The sequence below is a fragment of the Scardinius erythrophthalmus genome (assembly GCF_964197995.2).
Source record: "Scardinius erythrophthalmus genome assembly, chromosome: 8".
In the NCBI taxonomy this organism is placed as follows: Eukaryota; Metazoa; Chordata; class Actinopteri; order Cypriniformes; family Leuciscidae; genus Scardinius; species Scardinius erythrophthalmus.
In genome coordinates this window covers 5,602,320-5,618,637 of record NC_138228.1, presented here as the reverse complement: position 1 = coordinate 5,618,637, position 16,318 = coordinate 5,602,320, and the positions used below count along the sequence as shown (strand labels likewise).

The 16,318-nt window shown below is 38.3% G+C and overlaps 1 protein-coding gene across 3 annotated transcripts in view; it reads left to right on the top strand.

Annotated features, from left to right (window-relative positions):
• The window catches only part of luzp2 (leucine zipper protein 2), a 168,064-nt gene that overhangs the window by 42,430 nt on the left and 109,316 nt on the right, over positions 1–16,318 (top strand). Inside the window, exons 2-3 of one of the 3 annotated variants that reach the window (XM_081371840.1) lie at positions 3,528–3,612; positions 4,678–4,764. In XM_081371840.1, the coding sequence (XP_081227966.1) occupies positions 4,718–4,764 (47 nt within the window). In that variant the 5' untranslated portion in view covers positions 3,528–3,612; positions 4,678–4,717. Of the gene's footprint in view, positions 1–3,527; positions 3,613–4,677; positions 4,765–7,884; positions 8,075–16,318 lie in introns of those variants that run through there. The other 2 variants (XM_081371841.1, XM_081371839.1) reach the window with 2 other exon arrangements.

Below are 16,318 nucleotides of genomic sequence, written 5' to 3'. Positions count from 1 at the left end.
TACAGTACTGTGCAAAAGTCTTAGGCATGTTAATATCCCCCCCCCCCCCCCAAAAAAAAAAATATATTTTGCTGTAGTGTGTCAGTAGGAAATATCAGTTTACATTTCCAAACATTCTTTTTGCCAGTAATTGTAATAATCCAGTGAGATTTGTGTATGCACAAGGAGTCTGACAACAGCCGGCATGATCTGATCTCACCATCATCGAGTCCGTCTGTGATTACATGAAGAAACAGAAAAAACTGAGACAAACTAAATCCAGAAGATCTACGGGAACGTCTCCGAGATGCTTGAAGAAACCTTCCTGAAAAACTATGCGCAAGTGTACCTGGACAAAAGCCGCTTTAAAAGCAAAGGGTCGTTACACTGATTTGAATTAGTTAGTAGAAGTTAAATCATAAATAAATTCAATTTGTGATTTTATTTTTGAAAGCATTCTCACTTTACAGCATTTTAACACAAGTGCCAGTACTTTTCACAGTACTGTAGCTTTGCAGGAAGGTTTCTTCATTAACATGCCTAAGACTTTCGCACAGTAGGCTACTGTATATATAAAAAATCTAGTTATGTCAAGCTTTAAAATATTTAATCAGGTAGAAATTCTTTGAAAAGTCTTTGTCCTTATCCAATATATCATGAACGACTAAAGTCATGGAGCCAGTGGAGAGCCCATGGAGTCAAAAAGATGCATGTACAGCCTTGTGTGTCTTTGTGTTATGAAATATTTTTTAATTCAGGATTTGTCAATTTGGAAGAGCAGCAAATCCCTCAATCACAGAAACTCTTATTTCTATATTTTTAAATTCAGGATTTGTCCATTTGGAAGAGCAGCAAATCCCTCAATTACAGAAACTCTTATTTCTATATAGTCATTTGCTTCATAAGGCTTAAGGAAATGTAGACAGATTAAAAACGTAATGACTTATTCCACATTTCCTTTTATAGATTCACTGACATATCATTCACGTCGTCTTGGCATATTTTGGCTTCAAGAGCACACAAAGATAAAGCGCATGTCAATAAGAAAACAATTTTGGAGCTATTCCACACAGTTCATCCAAAATGTTCAATGATAAAACAGACCAAATATTTATGAATTGCTACAGAAGACACAGAGAGAAAACTCAGTATAGTGTGTAAAATGGATTTAGTCATTAGTCTATTTGTTTTCCTCCATTTTTCAACACTAACACAGCAGGCAGCTCAAGAGAACAACTTCTGTTGTCGAACAGCATGAGATTGTGTGAATCACTGTCCCCTTTGATTTGACCCATATACACAATACTTTGTGCTTTACTTTGTACAGTTGCTTTCTTTCATTTTCTTGTAATCATATTCAACATAATCACTTTCAATGCCCTAATAATATGCACTAAAATAAAATCATTTTCTTAATGAGTATTTTTATCTTGTTTTTGTTCAAAATATTAAAACAAGATATATTTACTTAATAATTGCATAAGTTAAATCTTGAATTAAGTTAACCACGTTGTCAGTTTTCCCCTTGATTTAAGCATAACGGATGTGGAGGGTTATAATAAGATTTATGCTTAATACAAGAAACCAATTCAATATTTATTTGACATCCAGTCAAGTTATCTTATTATTATGAGGTGGTTTAGAAGACCAGACCATCCTTCTTTTGCCTTCTCATTGTTCATCTAAGAGCACTCTTCATTTCTCTTAAATCTGACAGGAGACATGTTTTCCTTCACCTTGTCTGTGACACAGACTGCTGGAGGTGTGACTAAGACAAATAAGAGCAGATTACTAAGGATACGTATAGCAGTCCCGAGGGCCAGGACCCCACTCATCTGTGACTACTCCCGGAGTGCCTATGCAACCCATGACGCTCTAATTAGACGCAAATCAAATAGGTGCGGAATTAGGAGCAGGGAGTAGAACTAAGGGACAATAGACTCCAAACTCCATTAGTGGTCTAATGGAAACCATTCATCATTCTTTTATAACACGACCTCTACCGCAGACACATCTTTCTTCCATTTCCACAGTTCTGATCATAGAACTTGAATCAGTCAGCCTTCCATGGCTAAAAGCAATGGCTATCCCTAAATCTTTTATTCCCTTTGAAGACAAAAATAGTGTGAGAGAGACAGGTAAAAAGAGGGATGGGAACACCTCCATCTTTCAGAGTCCTAATGAGTTTTGATTCTCTAGCCCTTATATTAAAGCATTTTAAATTTAAAGTTTTAGAAGTGTTTCACAACATTTCAGAATGAACAAAGTATTTGTATTAAAAGGCCTAAAAAAGACAATGTTTTCTGCAGAACACAAAATTAGTTTTGAAGGGTTCCTTTTCTTTTTCAATGAAATTACAATAAACGAGTGCTTATGCAAATTATGCAAAGGCAAAAAAAAAAAAAGAAGAAGAAGATGTGTGTGCTATATGCTTTGTGTATTAAATTAACCAAACTGCATTCACTGAAAATATTGACATTGATGGAAATAACATCACAACATTTATTTCCATCAAGAGGTACATCAATTTTGCTCAAGATCTTGTATTGACAATGCAAGAGTCCAGCACTCTGTAAAGTCTCCTCCAGCACATCCCAAAGACTTTCAGTGAATTTAAGCACTGGACTCAGAGGAGCCGATTCATGTGTGAAAATGATTCTTCATGTTCCTCACAACCATTCTTTCACAGTTTGAGCCTGATGAATCTTGACGTTGTCATCCTGGAATATAGCCATGATGTGTCTTCCTACATGGTTGTTTAAGAAATGAAAAGCTACACACTCCATCAGTTAGGGGTTAGAAGAACTGCTGCCAAACATATAACATGCTAGAAACATAATAATCACTGCAATAATGATCCAATCATAGACTCTTAAGCATTTGCCTATTTAAATCCAAGCAGCTTTTTTTTTTTTTTTGCCCTGCAGTGTAGTTACCAAATGCAATTACACAAATAATTGTTTTCAAAGAGGTTTTCTGAACAATACTCCATCTGCAATTTATAGTTTTCAGTCATGTGACTGGCACAAAGAACTGGAGGCCAAAACATCCATTGAATTGCAGCACGCTTGTCAGTTTTCCAACTCAGAAGAGGAAAAACTAAAATTTGTGAATAAAATGCAAGTTTTGGGAACTTGTTCCATATACAGCACCTGCCAGCCAGCGGCCCCAGCTTTTTTGATCATTTTCACAAAACTTTCAAGGCCCCCAGAATATTTTGTTGTATGAATATCTGAACATTCAATAAATGAAAAGAAAGAATAGAGCCTCTGCTCTTTATTCTATCTTCATGCATTCTTTTTTGATCAACACTTGAATGTGGGTACGTTTCATAAAAAAAAAAAAAAAAATTGTCAAAGATTATGTGTGGAATGGATTCAGAACGATGAGCAAAATATAGCGTAGCCCAAAGCTTGCACAGTCCTGTACCTATTCATGATTTCGACATTTCATCCTGTAACGTTAGGCAGTTTTGATTAATATGCTGTTTAATGTTTGATGATTGTGTGCGTAAGCAATACTTCTATCACTTGTTTCTGCTTTTTCAGATTCTGTATTCTTTCAGGAGATGTGTAATAGCGCCCCCTACCACATAACAGTAAAACATTGAACTGCCGGAAAATTCTGCCAATGGTGAGGAAAGAGTTAAAGTGCCTTAATGTACTAAAACTAAATGCATAAAAGTGATATTAAAAGATCAAATTCAGTATACACATTATTGATGATGCATAGTATATACAGTCATGCAGAATATGAATGCAACGCATTATAATGGTTAAGCTTTTTCTTTATAATGATTTTCAATAGAAAAACGCTTGAGAAACTGTTGCATTTATATTCTGGATTCATCTGCTTGCCTGTGCATAGTATGCATCATCAATAAGGTTGTGTATTGAATTTGGTCTTTTAATATCACTGCCATTGCTGAATTCGGAACCGCACACTATTATACTACTCGCACTACTTTTACCACATCTTTCAATAGCAGAAACTGTACGGTAGAATGCGATTCCGAATTCAGCCCTTGGTTTGTCCTCCAGTAGGGCGTGTACCTATAAGGGTGTGACGTCACGTGAAAACTATGAATTGGTTGGATTTGAACTGATTGTCCCACCCAAAACATGCTGTTTTGTTGTTATCACAGTATTACCGTGTCGGGCTGGTCAGGGTGCTCAAACAAACCACAGTGTTTTTATGGTAAAATCAACTGTAATTTTTAGAGAAAGTATTTGTGACAGATCTTTTTTTTATGAATTGTGATGTACATCCAAGTGAAATGGATTACAGAAAAAAAAAAATGCAGGTTGGGAATTGGTTCTATCCATCGTTTGTTGATTGGATGGAGGCATGCGAGCTGAATGCGAGCTTGCAGTCAATTGTGAGAAAAATAAAAAAGGGTGGGCAGATAAAATGATTGGAGGAGTCTGGTATACCTCATGTCAATTTAAATAAATTGTTTGTTTTTTTAAATATGCATGGATGAATTGTTCACAATAAGATGACATGCATTTAGAAAATAGATCGGGTGAATTTCATCTCATGGCGACTGATTGATATTTCATTTTTCGGTGGTTCTGTATGAACCAAAAAATGAAAGATGTCTTTTTTCCGGTTTTCTGCTCGAACACGAAATTAAAATAAACGGAAAACCCAAAGCGAAATAATAGGGCTAATTTACTGTTTTCTCTCTATTTCCAGGTCTCGCGTTTGATGTGAACACGCCATTACCGCTGTGCGTATGCGCAATGAATGTTTGGCCACTAGCCATAACCACATGTGTTTCAGGTACGTTCAACATAACGAGGCAACATAATTGCGACGAAATGGATGTAGGCCTATCATTTGTGCTTTTCACCTCAGCTAAAAGAGTAACGTTAAGAGAAGAGGACATGATGGTCAACAATATTTCTAAAGTTTTTCAGTTAATATGGTCTGCAAACTACACACAATACTCTTTCCCAAAGCCTATTAATGGAGGTTTGCTGGCATTCGATTTTTGAATGTGTGTCATTGAGTGGATACCCATGTTTTTACTACAAAAAAACTTGATTATTGTACTTAAACCACAAATTAACCATGGTTTTGCTAGACAAACAATGTTTAACCATGGTGTTCCTAGTAAAACTGGTTGTACAAATTGTAATCGATACGCCAAAAACTATGGTAACTATACTTTTATTATTAAAAAAAGGTAAATTTTCATTAGATGGTAGATCGTGATTCCATGAATGCACAAATCTATTTATTCCAATCCAGCACATCTGGCCAGTCAGATTGGATGTGCAGAACCTCGTCAGGCTGTCCTCCATATCTAATGCGTCCTGGTCTTGTAGCTGCACCAGGGCCTCTTTTAGTGGGTAATTTACCCGGTTGTTGATTTCTGGCCACATCCTTTCCACTGTGTGATTCTGTTAAAATAATAAAAGGTTGGAAGAGGGCTGTACACATTTGGAAACTAGAGAAACAAGCAATCAAATAAAGAGTAATGGTGTGTTTGATGGGAAAAAAATACTCAGACAAATTCAGTAAAAGCACCAACATCATGATGTTGAAATGCATAAATCATAAAATCGTACAGTAAGTATTTTCAGCTAAATGTACTGGAAGTTCCAAAATGTAACTCTTGAAAATTGGCCAACATGGCATTCTTATATTAGCTAGTCATCACTCACATTAAAGTAGCAGAACATCAAGTACAGGAACTTTTAAAGCAATAATTGGCCTAAGACTGATGTATAGGTTGATGGCTTGCAGACTAAGAGCATTACCCTTGTTGACTGAGTTTGGAGATATGGCGCTCTTTGCTGGTTGTGTCTATATTCTGACAGTCTCTCTTGCATGTACAGACCGAGGTAAAACTGCAGGTCTACAGTACATAAACCAGTATGACAATTTTTATTTCTGTTATGACAATTATTTTATTTCAAACTTAACATTCAATACTGACCTGTACACAGAATCATATATGGCTAGATTGTTTTTTTGTTGGCATAGTTGCATTTTCTACAATTTTCTTGCTGTATCCATCCACAGCAATTACATGAGTCACTCCAAACATGACCGGTTTTTCATTTTGGTCCATGTGTAGCTTATGTCCCATGTATTCTGCATTAAATAGGGTTGGGTTAAAGTTACGGGTACCCTATAGGCTACAAGCGAGAAAATATATGAATAACTTTGGTCAGCATAGACATTAGGCCTACATGTGCGTGGCATACAAATCGTTACTCTTACAAACTCTTGTAAAAACATGAAACCTATAACTACATTATAACATTACGCCGTTCTTCATGGTATGGGGCATGGGCTGCTCTCAGATCAAGTACGATTCGGCATTCCCCTGCACTGTCATCATTTTACAACCATAAGTTGATCCAGTCTGTTAACACACACACACACACACACACACACACACACACACACACACACACACACACACACACACACACACACACACACACACACACACACACACACACACACACACACACACATATTTTCATGATTTATGGGGACTCTCCATAGACTCTCCATAGCAAATATGTATGTGTATATATATATATATACACTGTAAAACATTATTTTCATTATTTGTAATCACAACTTATTATCTTTTGTTAATTAATGTGGTTCAGATAACATAATATTTTGAGTTTCTATTGATTAAACCAATCTCCTTCATTGTATTAACTCAAAATTTTGAGTTCATTGAAATTAAACAATTAAGGCAACCAGGTAACTTACTTTTTTAAGTTAAACCAACAATATTTTTTTACAGTGTATATAGGCCTATATATACACACACACATACCTAATGTATTGCTCGAGAGACTGCAATTTCAAGGTCTGAATCAGAAGAGTGTCCTTTTCTCCGCAGATTATATTTGGTAAGTTGTCTCCGGATACAGATCTCAGAGTTTCCCCACTGGACACCTATTTCTCGCAGCCTTTCAGAAATCTCCCTATATGTCACTCCATTCATAAACATATCATGAATTACTGGCATGTATGACTTGAGTGAGGCCATTGTGGGTCTTTCGGTACCATACAAGAAACAATCACAGGCTTATTGCGCGGATCTACATTGCGCATGCGCAAAGCGGTAAAACAACCGCGAGAACTGGAAAAACGTAACAACCGCGAAAACTGAAAAACGTAAATTAGCCGTAATATTTCGACTGGGTTTTTCGATTGTTTTTTATTATTATCATTATTTATTGGATATTCGGTTTCGAGTAGAAAATGGGAAAAAAAAAATTTGGAACGTACAGAACCACCGAAAAACGAAATATCGGCCGTTTTTCGTTAGCCAGATTAATTGAATGGTCAGATGATACACGGCAAGTGACTGTGTGACTATTAAATTTATCATCATCGGTTTACCCTCTTAATCTCACAATATGAGACGGTGAGCAGGGAAATGTCTCATCAATTACTTTGACGGACAACAGAGAACAAAATGTCAAACTAATGAACCCTGCCATCAAAGTGTAATCTCCACGAAAATTGATTAATTTGGTCTTTGCGGAGCAACCCTGCTCTCCTCTAGCCCAGATAATCGCCCTGCCCCGTCCCAAGACAGATGGATATCAGGTGGGACAAACCAGCAGGTATTCATCTCGCACTGGAACGCAGTGGAGAAAGAAAGACAGGGAGCCACTGGCTGTCTTGATGCTGACATCACCTCACCACCTCAAATCATTCTCCAGTCTTCCTCTCCGGATCCCCCCCGCCCCGGCACCCTAGTTTCTGTCCATTAATAAATCCGTCCGTCTCCCTGTCCCTGCTATTTGAAGCCGTAGAGCCCCACACTTTCACATACACACACCGCTTGCAGCGTTGCATCTGTCTGCCGTGCCGCGTGTGCCTGCGTTAACGCGTGTGTGCACCACAGAGAGACAGAGAGAGAGAGAGAGAGAGAACGCGTGAGCGAGCCAGCGAGGAGAGGGAGAGAGAAAGGGAGAAGGGAAAAGCGAGTGATCGAGAGAAAAAGGGGCAAAGAGACACCGAGTGCATGAGAGCAAGACAAAGCAATGAAATTCATCGGAGCCGTTTACCTCCTGTTCCTCCTTCCTGCGTTAAGCTTCAACAGCAGGTAAGAGCAGATTTACATCTCCGGCGTTATCCTTCACACACATCGGTCTGTCTGTCGCGGACACACAATAGCTGATTATGTTCATCTTTGACAGCCACAGTGATGTGTGCTACTGTTAAAGCCTCTGTCTGTGCTTAAAAACCTGCGAAGAGAGAAGCACAGTGATTGAGACAGCACAGAGAGCGAGGTGAAAGATGCTTAACAGCTCAACTTTTTCCTGCCTCTGCTCTGGGCTTGGCTTGTGCTGCAGACAAAACAGAGACGTTGGCTTTCTGGCACACGGACTGAGGGAAATGTGGCTAATGGGAAGGAGCAAGTTTTGTGGCAGTCAGAGCTTTGGGATGTCTGTGCAATTGCAGAACGTGTGTGTGTGTGTGTGTTATGCAGTGAGGGGAAGAATCTGAGATGAGGAATAAAGAGAGAAGAAAGGCAAAGCCAGGAGGAGTCTTGCAGAGTCAGGGAGTTTTCAAGGATTGATCATTAATTTAACTACTGATAAAGCTGTGCCTCTTCCTTTCTGAACCCAGAGCACGGGAAAGGTCAGTGAGCATTCAGCCAAGATTTGAACATTGACTTTGTCATCTGTGGGGTGATCATCTTTATGCTCTTTTTCGGTGAATTAAACCGCGTATTAAAACCTTATTTGTTCTGCAAATACTTGAGCCCTTTAGACTTGTCCAGGGAGTGGCCCTCGAGTACACATGCTTGCAATACAAACATTGATATAGTTATTGTTTTTGTACACACATTCTTTACCACTAGTATGTAACAGTTATTTCAAAATCATCATTGTACAAAAATCCTTTAATTAAACAAAAACTGGCAGATGTGCTTGCCAGATATCCAGCATTTTGTTGGAATGTTATGGCCTTTTGGTGGCTGGATATTTTACAGTTCATAACCATATATTTTGATAACTGATATAATATACCAAGCTACTTGAACAACTAACATCTGCTTTGTACTTTATATATAGATAGATAGATAGATAGATAGATCAAATTATAACCATCTATTACTAGACAAAGCCTAGTATTACTGAAAGAACACAAGTATTTTACAAAATATCTTTTTTCTTTTTAATGTTTTGCATTGTCATATTTTCTGATTTTAATATTATAATATAATTTCTCATCATATGTTGTAAGCCAACGTTTTTATTGTAACATTTTTACAGTTTTCTTTTCCCCTGTTAAAATTAGTTCCATTTCTTGTTTGTTTTAAATGAGATCCATTGTATGTACTTCTCTGATCAAAGTTTAGTATTCAGACTTTAACATTATACACTTAAATCAGAGGCACAGCCTGAATAAAGTATGTTAATGTGGTCATTTTATAACGTGAAGAGAAATGAATCTCACTTGCTTTTTCTTAATGCAAGACATTTATCAAGGCCAGTGTCTGTGAGTCACATCTCCAGATTCTCATTTAGGACAATGTCAAACACACATTTGAAATACCTTTTCAAATCCGGACATGAATCTTTCTATACAAACCCAGATGCGACTGCATTGAAAGTCACACTGGATGATGATGTCTGTGATGTGTACTGTACAGAATCTTTTTGTACCCAAACATTTTTAATACATATTCCTTTTACATTTCCAGACTCTATTACTTGCGGTAACATTACATTTATTCATATAGAAGACACTTTTATCTGAAGCCATAAGACCAGACATTTGGCACAAGGTCACACTCTCAACCACTGAGATACAGTGCAGTGGAGCAGAAAACAGCAACCTAATGACTCAAGTGGTGTAAAAAAAAAAATAACACTTGCCCTAATTTCCCTTGATTTCCCTCAGACTGAGCATCATTAAGACTCCTGTGTGTTTCAGTCATCCGTTGTCTTTGGTGATCCTTGACTGCTATTCTTTTGGGGATTTTTGTGTTTATATAACATCATATTCAGTTTTGTTGCTATATGAGCTAATCTCGCACACCATTTATAGTTTGTGGGTATAAGATGAAGATGAGTCTGTCACTTTTGGCCAGTTTTACCTTTTCAAAGATCATGGCTTCGGAGAGAAATAGCACATAAAATCGCATATATCAAGAATTAAAAGAGTTTTGTAGTGCATAAAACATGTAGAACTCATAGTATCTATCATTCATTCTCACTTATTATAAGTATAGAAATTTTAGTTTTTAAATTTTAAGAGTGTAGAGCTACATTTTTTTGATGTTTCCTTCAATTTTTAAACGACTTCCTTCAGATACTTTGGTGTAAAACGTGGTCATAAAATATGTTTGCGTGGCTCTCATTTAGATATCCAGAATCCCTGCTCAGCAGTAAACCGCTCTCACGCCAACAGCAAAAACGCTTTCTCACAATTTACACCAACATTTCATCAATTCTGCTTACTGGTCTGCAAAGCTCAACAGACAAGTGTATTGAACTACACATGTATAAATCAGCAAAGCTGTACTATTCAGCATTTTATACAGAGAGATGATTACATTATGCTGCATAAGCATTTGATGTTTGGGGAAACCTACTCCAAACAGAACTGTACTGAGCGATTTCATCAGAGCTTCTTAAGTAGCGCAAAAATGGCTATAGATGAAATGAGGTGTCGCTTATTTGAAGTAATTGAATTCTTCCACCGCTACATGTGCATGGCATGCCTGTGCACTTGGATGATGAATAGGTCAGGCTATGGCTGATGAATGAATTGGGAACTTCATTTGAAAGGGTAACCATGACCTTGCCACACACTCATAAAACATAGTAAATCTCGAACAGTAAAAGAAAATGACTATTCCTGCATGTATACATTTTCACCCCCGTAGGTTTGCATAAGAATTGCTGTGTGTGCGTGTTACGCTCCATACATCATTGCTTTGGTAATACATCACTGCATGTTTCAGAATTGTTTATGCATTCATACAAGGCCACACTTCTCACAGAATTCTTGTACCTTGTGAATATCGCGTCAAGTCTGAGTCTTTTTTAAAAAGGTTTTACATAGCTACACACTACGCACACACACTCAACTTTTACAACACTGATAAGAATATTAAGAAATGTTTCTTGCGCAGCAAATCATCATATTAGAATGATTTCTGAAGGATTATGTGACACTGAAGACTGGAGTTATGATGCTAAAAAGTCAACTTTGCATCACAAGAAATAAATCAAAATATATTGAAATATGAAAATATATTTTGGTTACACTTTGTTTTAAGGTGATGTTGTTACATTGTACTTGCTCAATAAGTACTAAGTAATATTAATTATGTGGGTTAGGGTTAGTTACTTGTAATTCTGCGTAATTTACCGTTAATACCCTAGCAGTAAGTATGTAGTAACGTGTAACCTTTTTTATATTGTAATAATATTTCACAATATTACTGCTTTTAGTGTATTTTTAATCAAATAAATGTAAGAAACTTCTTTGAAAAACATTTAAAAACCTCACAGTCCGGTTTATGTTCACCTAAAAAAAAACTGAAAATTCAATTATTTATTCATCCATTTTCAATCCTGTATGCATTTGTTGTATAGAAGACAAAATGTTTTGAGGAATGTTTTTGTACTTTTAATGAAAGTCAGTGGGGTTCAAAACAGCTCTGGACCTCAATGACTTTATATATGAAAACTGAATCATTGAGACATTTTAAAATGTCTTCTTTTGTGTTACACAAAATGAAAGGAATGAGGATAAGTAGCCTAAGTGATGACATAATTTACATTTTTAAATGACCTACCCCTTTAACACTTTCTTTTATGCCTTTGTTTTGAATGATCAATTCCAGAATATGACCGTAAAAAGTTTTCCCATATGCTCGGATAAGTTGTTAAACGTCTCTTTATCACATCCTCTATATTGTGGCTCTGGGTTTTGGTTTCCCGACTCAAGTGGCTTAGTTCACTGTTACAACTGTCAGTGCTTTTCAGTTCCGCTCGCATGCCTGCAGCGTCTCCCTCAGGATCGCAGTCTCTCTCTCTGATGACTCCAACTTTGATGTAGGGAACCGTGGCAGCCTCTTCTGCCAAAACTTTGCCTCCAGTGAAGTGACTGAAATGTCAAAAAGAGCGTTTGCCAAGGTATAAATGTAAGATGAAAGGTTGGGAACTCCCATTTTAAACCTAGATCAAGATTGGCGGATGGGTCATGTGATTGCTCATGTGTGCTTTTCTCTCCCCTGCAGAAGCCTGCATCTTTTGTTTTTATCAGGCAAAGCCTCAGAGGCGGCGGTGTCATGTCGGAAAATGACTGGGAAGACAAACTCATTGTGCGTGTGGATCGATGTCATGGTGGCTGGTGGGAGGGGGTCATATGTCTCGTAGCCGTGCTCGATCATTACCCATAAATCATGGTTTTAATGGCTTGAACATTCCCGCTGATATCCTTGCGCTCTGGCTACTGGGATGCGATAAAATATTCCATTCTTGCTTTGTGTGAATAATGACCTTGAATGATGCTTTATGGTTGCCATGGCAACCGCGATTGCTCCCTTGATAGGAGTCGCTCTCGTCTGCGAGTGTACTAGCAGGATTTGCAGTGAACACGCTGATGAGTGACGTTCATGCGCTTTTCTCGCTTTTGTGCGAATTGTTTAGTAGTGAGAATGACATGTCGCTTTGTGTGTCATTCCTTTGGTAAACTAAGACAATGTAGTTTCTAATTCAGGTTAACCCAGTTGCATGCGATTGAAACTTTTTTAGTGGTTTGAGAAGAAATGTTTCTTTTGCTCCCATTTCCCCCCCCCCCCCTTATCTTCCTCGGCAGCATCATGGGGGGGTTAAACCTCTGAAATCTGAAAATGTTCTCAAAATATCCATCCTGACGCAATCGCTTTAATCTGACAGCCTCTCCCTGTATGTCACTGATAGATTCTAAAGAATAAGAAACTGCCGTGGCTATATCTTGCGTTCAGAGTGTTGAAGAGCATGTGCCAGGCTGGAGAATAGAACAGATTTGTTGGCAGATCCAGAGGTGCCCATGCGTGACCGCGCCCAGAGTGCTTGGCATCGTGAGTAGTAAATGGAAGAGGTCCAACATTATTCTGTGCTCACCTGCGTGATGCATGGCAGCCACCTTACAGACCTCTTTCTCTCCCCAAGTCACATCTGTTATGTGCACTGGGAGATCTCTATTAGAAATTCTGATTACATTTTAGCGTTATGATTTGAGATTACTTTAATTCATGTTTTACCCAGCTGAAGGAGCGTGATTTATGTATATTAAAGGAATATTCTGGGTTCAGTGCAAGTTAAGCTCAGTCAACAATTTTGCAATGATGTTAATTACCATAAAAATGAATTTGGACTTGTCCTTTCTTCATTATTTACTTATTTATTTAAAAATCTGGGTTACAGTGAGACACTTACTATGGAAGGGAATGGGGCCAATTTGTAAACATTAGAATGTTCACTTTTATAATAATTGTATAACCGCAAGACTTAGGCCCCGTCCACACTACTGCGTTTTCGTTTAAAAACGGAGACCTTTTGCTACGTTTGCACCTCCCGTCCACACTAAAACGGCTAAAACGGAGACCCAAAACGGAGAAGTTTAGAAACGCTGCCGACCCGTTTTTCGTTTTGAATCTCCGGAGGGCGTTTTAGAGTGGATGGGTCAAAACGAAGGACTTTAAAAACGATGACGTAGTAGAGGCTCACGCTCGGCTCTATGATTGGGTGTCATCAGTCATGGCGTATATCTTTGCTAGCAGCTGTTGTCCAAGTAAATTCTGCATTTTACAATGCTATAACTGCCTACATGCGCCAGAGGCAAGCTATTATTCGAGCGATCTGTGACAATTCCCGTGTGCAGCGGCGGTATCGACCGTACATGGAGCGGCGGTTTTGGGTTAACCCGGGAAGAACCAGCGCATGGTGGGATAATTTTATCAATGAAGTTGTGTTTACACCGGCACGCGCATGCCCAGTGTTGGTGAATGGTCACGTGATCCGCGTTTTCAGTCGTTTTAATGTGGACGGAGATCAATTCTAATACGCAGCTAAAACGCTGGTGTGGACGGAGATCGTATTCGTTTTAATTCTCCGTTTCTAAACGAAAACGCAGTAGTGTGGACGGGGCCTTACACAATATTCTCCAGATTCACAGACAAGGCTTAAGCCAGTCTAGACTAAAATATACATTTGAGTTGTTCTAACTGATAGGAACTTGCACTAACATAACATAAAAATATGTCAGTGCCATTGTTTTGTCTCAAGATGCAATCAGTAATATTTTTTACTTAAAGGTATAGCGGAGGATTTTCCCGAATTTTAGAAAAGAACTGCCCTCTCCACTTTTTGAAAAAATGCACATGCGCAACACTCTACCTGCTCCCGAGAGGGAACGCCTATTAAACATGTGCACGAGAGAGCATGCACGAGCTAATCATAGCTTACTAGAAATCATAGCTTACGTAGAAACTTCACGACTGAAGCATCAGTGGGAAGCCCAACCTGTGTTTTGAGCGCACGCCATCGTGTGAATCGTGTGCACGAGCACGTACGACGGCCTTACGTAAACATATCACCAGAATGATTGACACTTAGGAGGACCAAGAGTCTTGATGATCCACCCAGAAAAAGAAAATCCTCCGCTATACCTTTAAATGCCCTAATTGAACTAAGGCCTAATCTAAGCCCTGTCTGTGAAACCGGGCCTATGTGTGTTAACTTCATTTTAGTGTGAAATATGCTTGCTAAATAACCTTCTGTTTAAAGTTATATCCTATTTCAAACTTGGTCATCATGACAACGTAATGCTTTCAGCACTAAAGCAACTGTAAAAACAGAATAGAAGAATTAAAGGAATCATTCACCCAAAAATGAAAATTTGTTGTTAATTTATTCACAATCAGGCCATCCAAGATGTAGGTGGCTTTATTTCTTCAGCTGAACAGTAAAGAAGATTTTTAGCTGAAACCGTGGTCCTTGGTGATTCGTAAAATGCAAGTCAATGTTTGTCATCACTTTGGAGTCCAAAAACATATACAGCCAAAACAAAATTAATACCGTGGCTTCTGATGACTCGTTGAGGTCTTATGAAGCAAAATGATCAGTCTGTTCAAGAAACTGGGGCAAGGTTCATGAATATCTTCTCAAGAAAGAAGTTAAGAAAATTCTTAAGATAAATTCTAAGAAGTTTATAAGAATGTTCCTAAGTAATTCTTAAGTTGTTTTAAAAAAAATTCTGAAGAACATATTTTCTTTCGAGGCTTTGGTGTTATTTAATTGAAAGGCGGGTATTGCTGAAGACTCGCCGAGTGAAAAACTTTGCACAGATTGCAGATTACCGTAGATATCATAATATTTTTGTTCGACTGGCTTGACTGAATGTGCTTCGCTTCATAAGACCCCAATGTATCGTCAGAAGCCACGGGTATTCATTTTGTTTTGACTGTATATACAAAGTTCTGTAATGAAACTCAATGGTGCAGGCAATCACATCGTTATCTATAGGGCACATCTGATTGGTTCCTGCTGTATCAGTAGCCAATGAGCTTGCATGCCTTAGCAGTGCAGCACGCTTTTAGAAACCTTCCCCAGCTCCACCTGTATAGATCTGCTACAGGTAATTCATGTACGCTATATTGTACAGCAGCAGCATGTCTTACTTGCTCACAGCAGCGTGTCGTGTGTGTATTAGCAGTAGAGAGCAGTACTTGCTTAGCATTGTAGCAGATCTTATCCGCCAAGACCAAATATATCAACATTGTCATATCCTGTCACGGGACTGGAGGATGAACCCAATAGCAGACAGTATGCGATCACACAAGGTTTATTTATAACAGAAAACAGGGAAAACAAAGCCCAGGAGGGGGTAAAACAGAGGTAAGGAAGACTGACTAACAAGCAAGACAATAACTAAACTAAGAACTGGGATATACTACAACTACATATAACTCTTACTTGAAAAGGAACTCTTAGCAATGATACAAACACAGGCAGGTCACACATAGAATGACAATGAACCGACACAGGACAGAAAACATGAGGGGATTAAATAGAAAGCCAATGAAGAGGGTAACAGGTGATAACGGTGAAACAATAATGACTTAACAAGGGGGCGGGGTTAAGTAACGAGACACCACAAGCACATGGCCCAAACAAATGCCCATGTGCTTGTACACAAAACATTGGTCTGTCATAATCCTGCCTCAAGACTAAAGACAAAAACTAGATGGCAGGATCATGACATATCCATTACCATGCCAAACACTCAGAGAGTTGTCATGACAGGAATGTTTGTTTGTTTTTTACTCCCAAAGTGACGG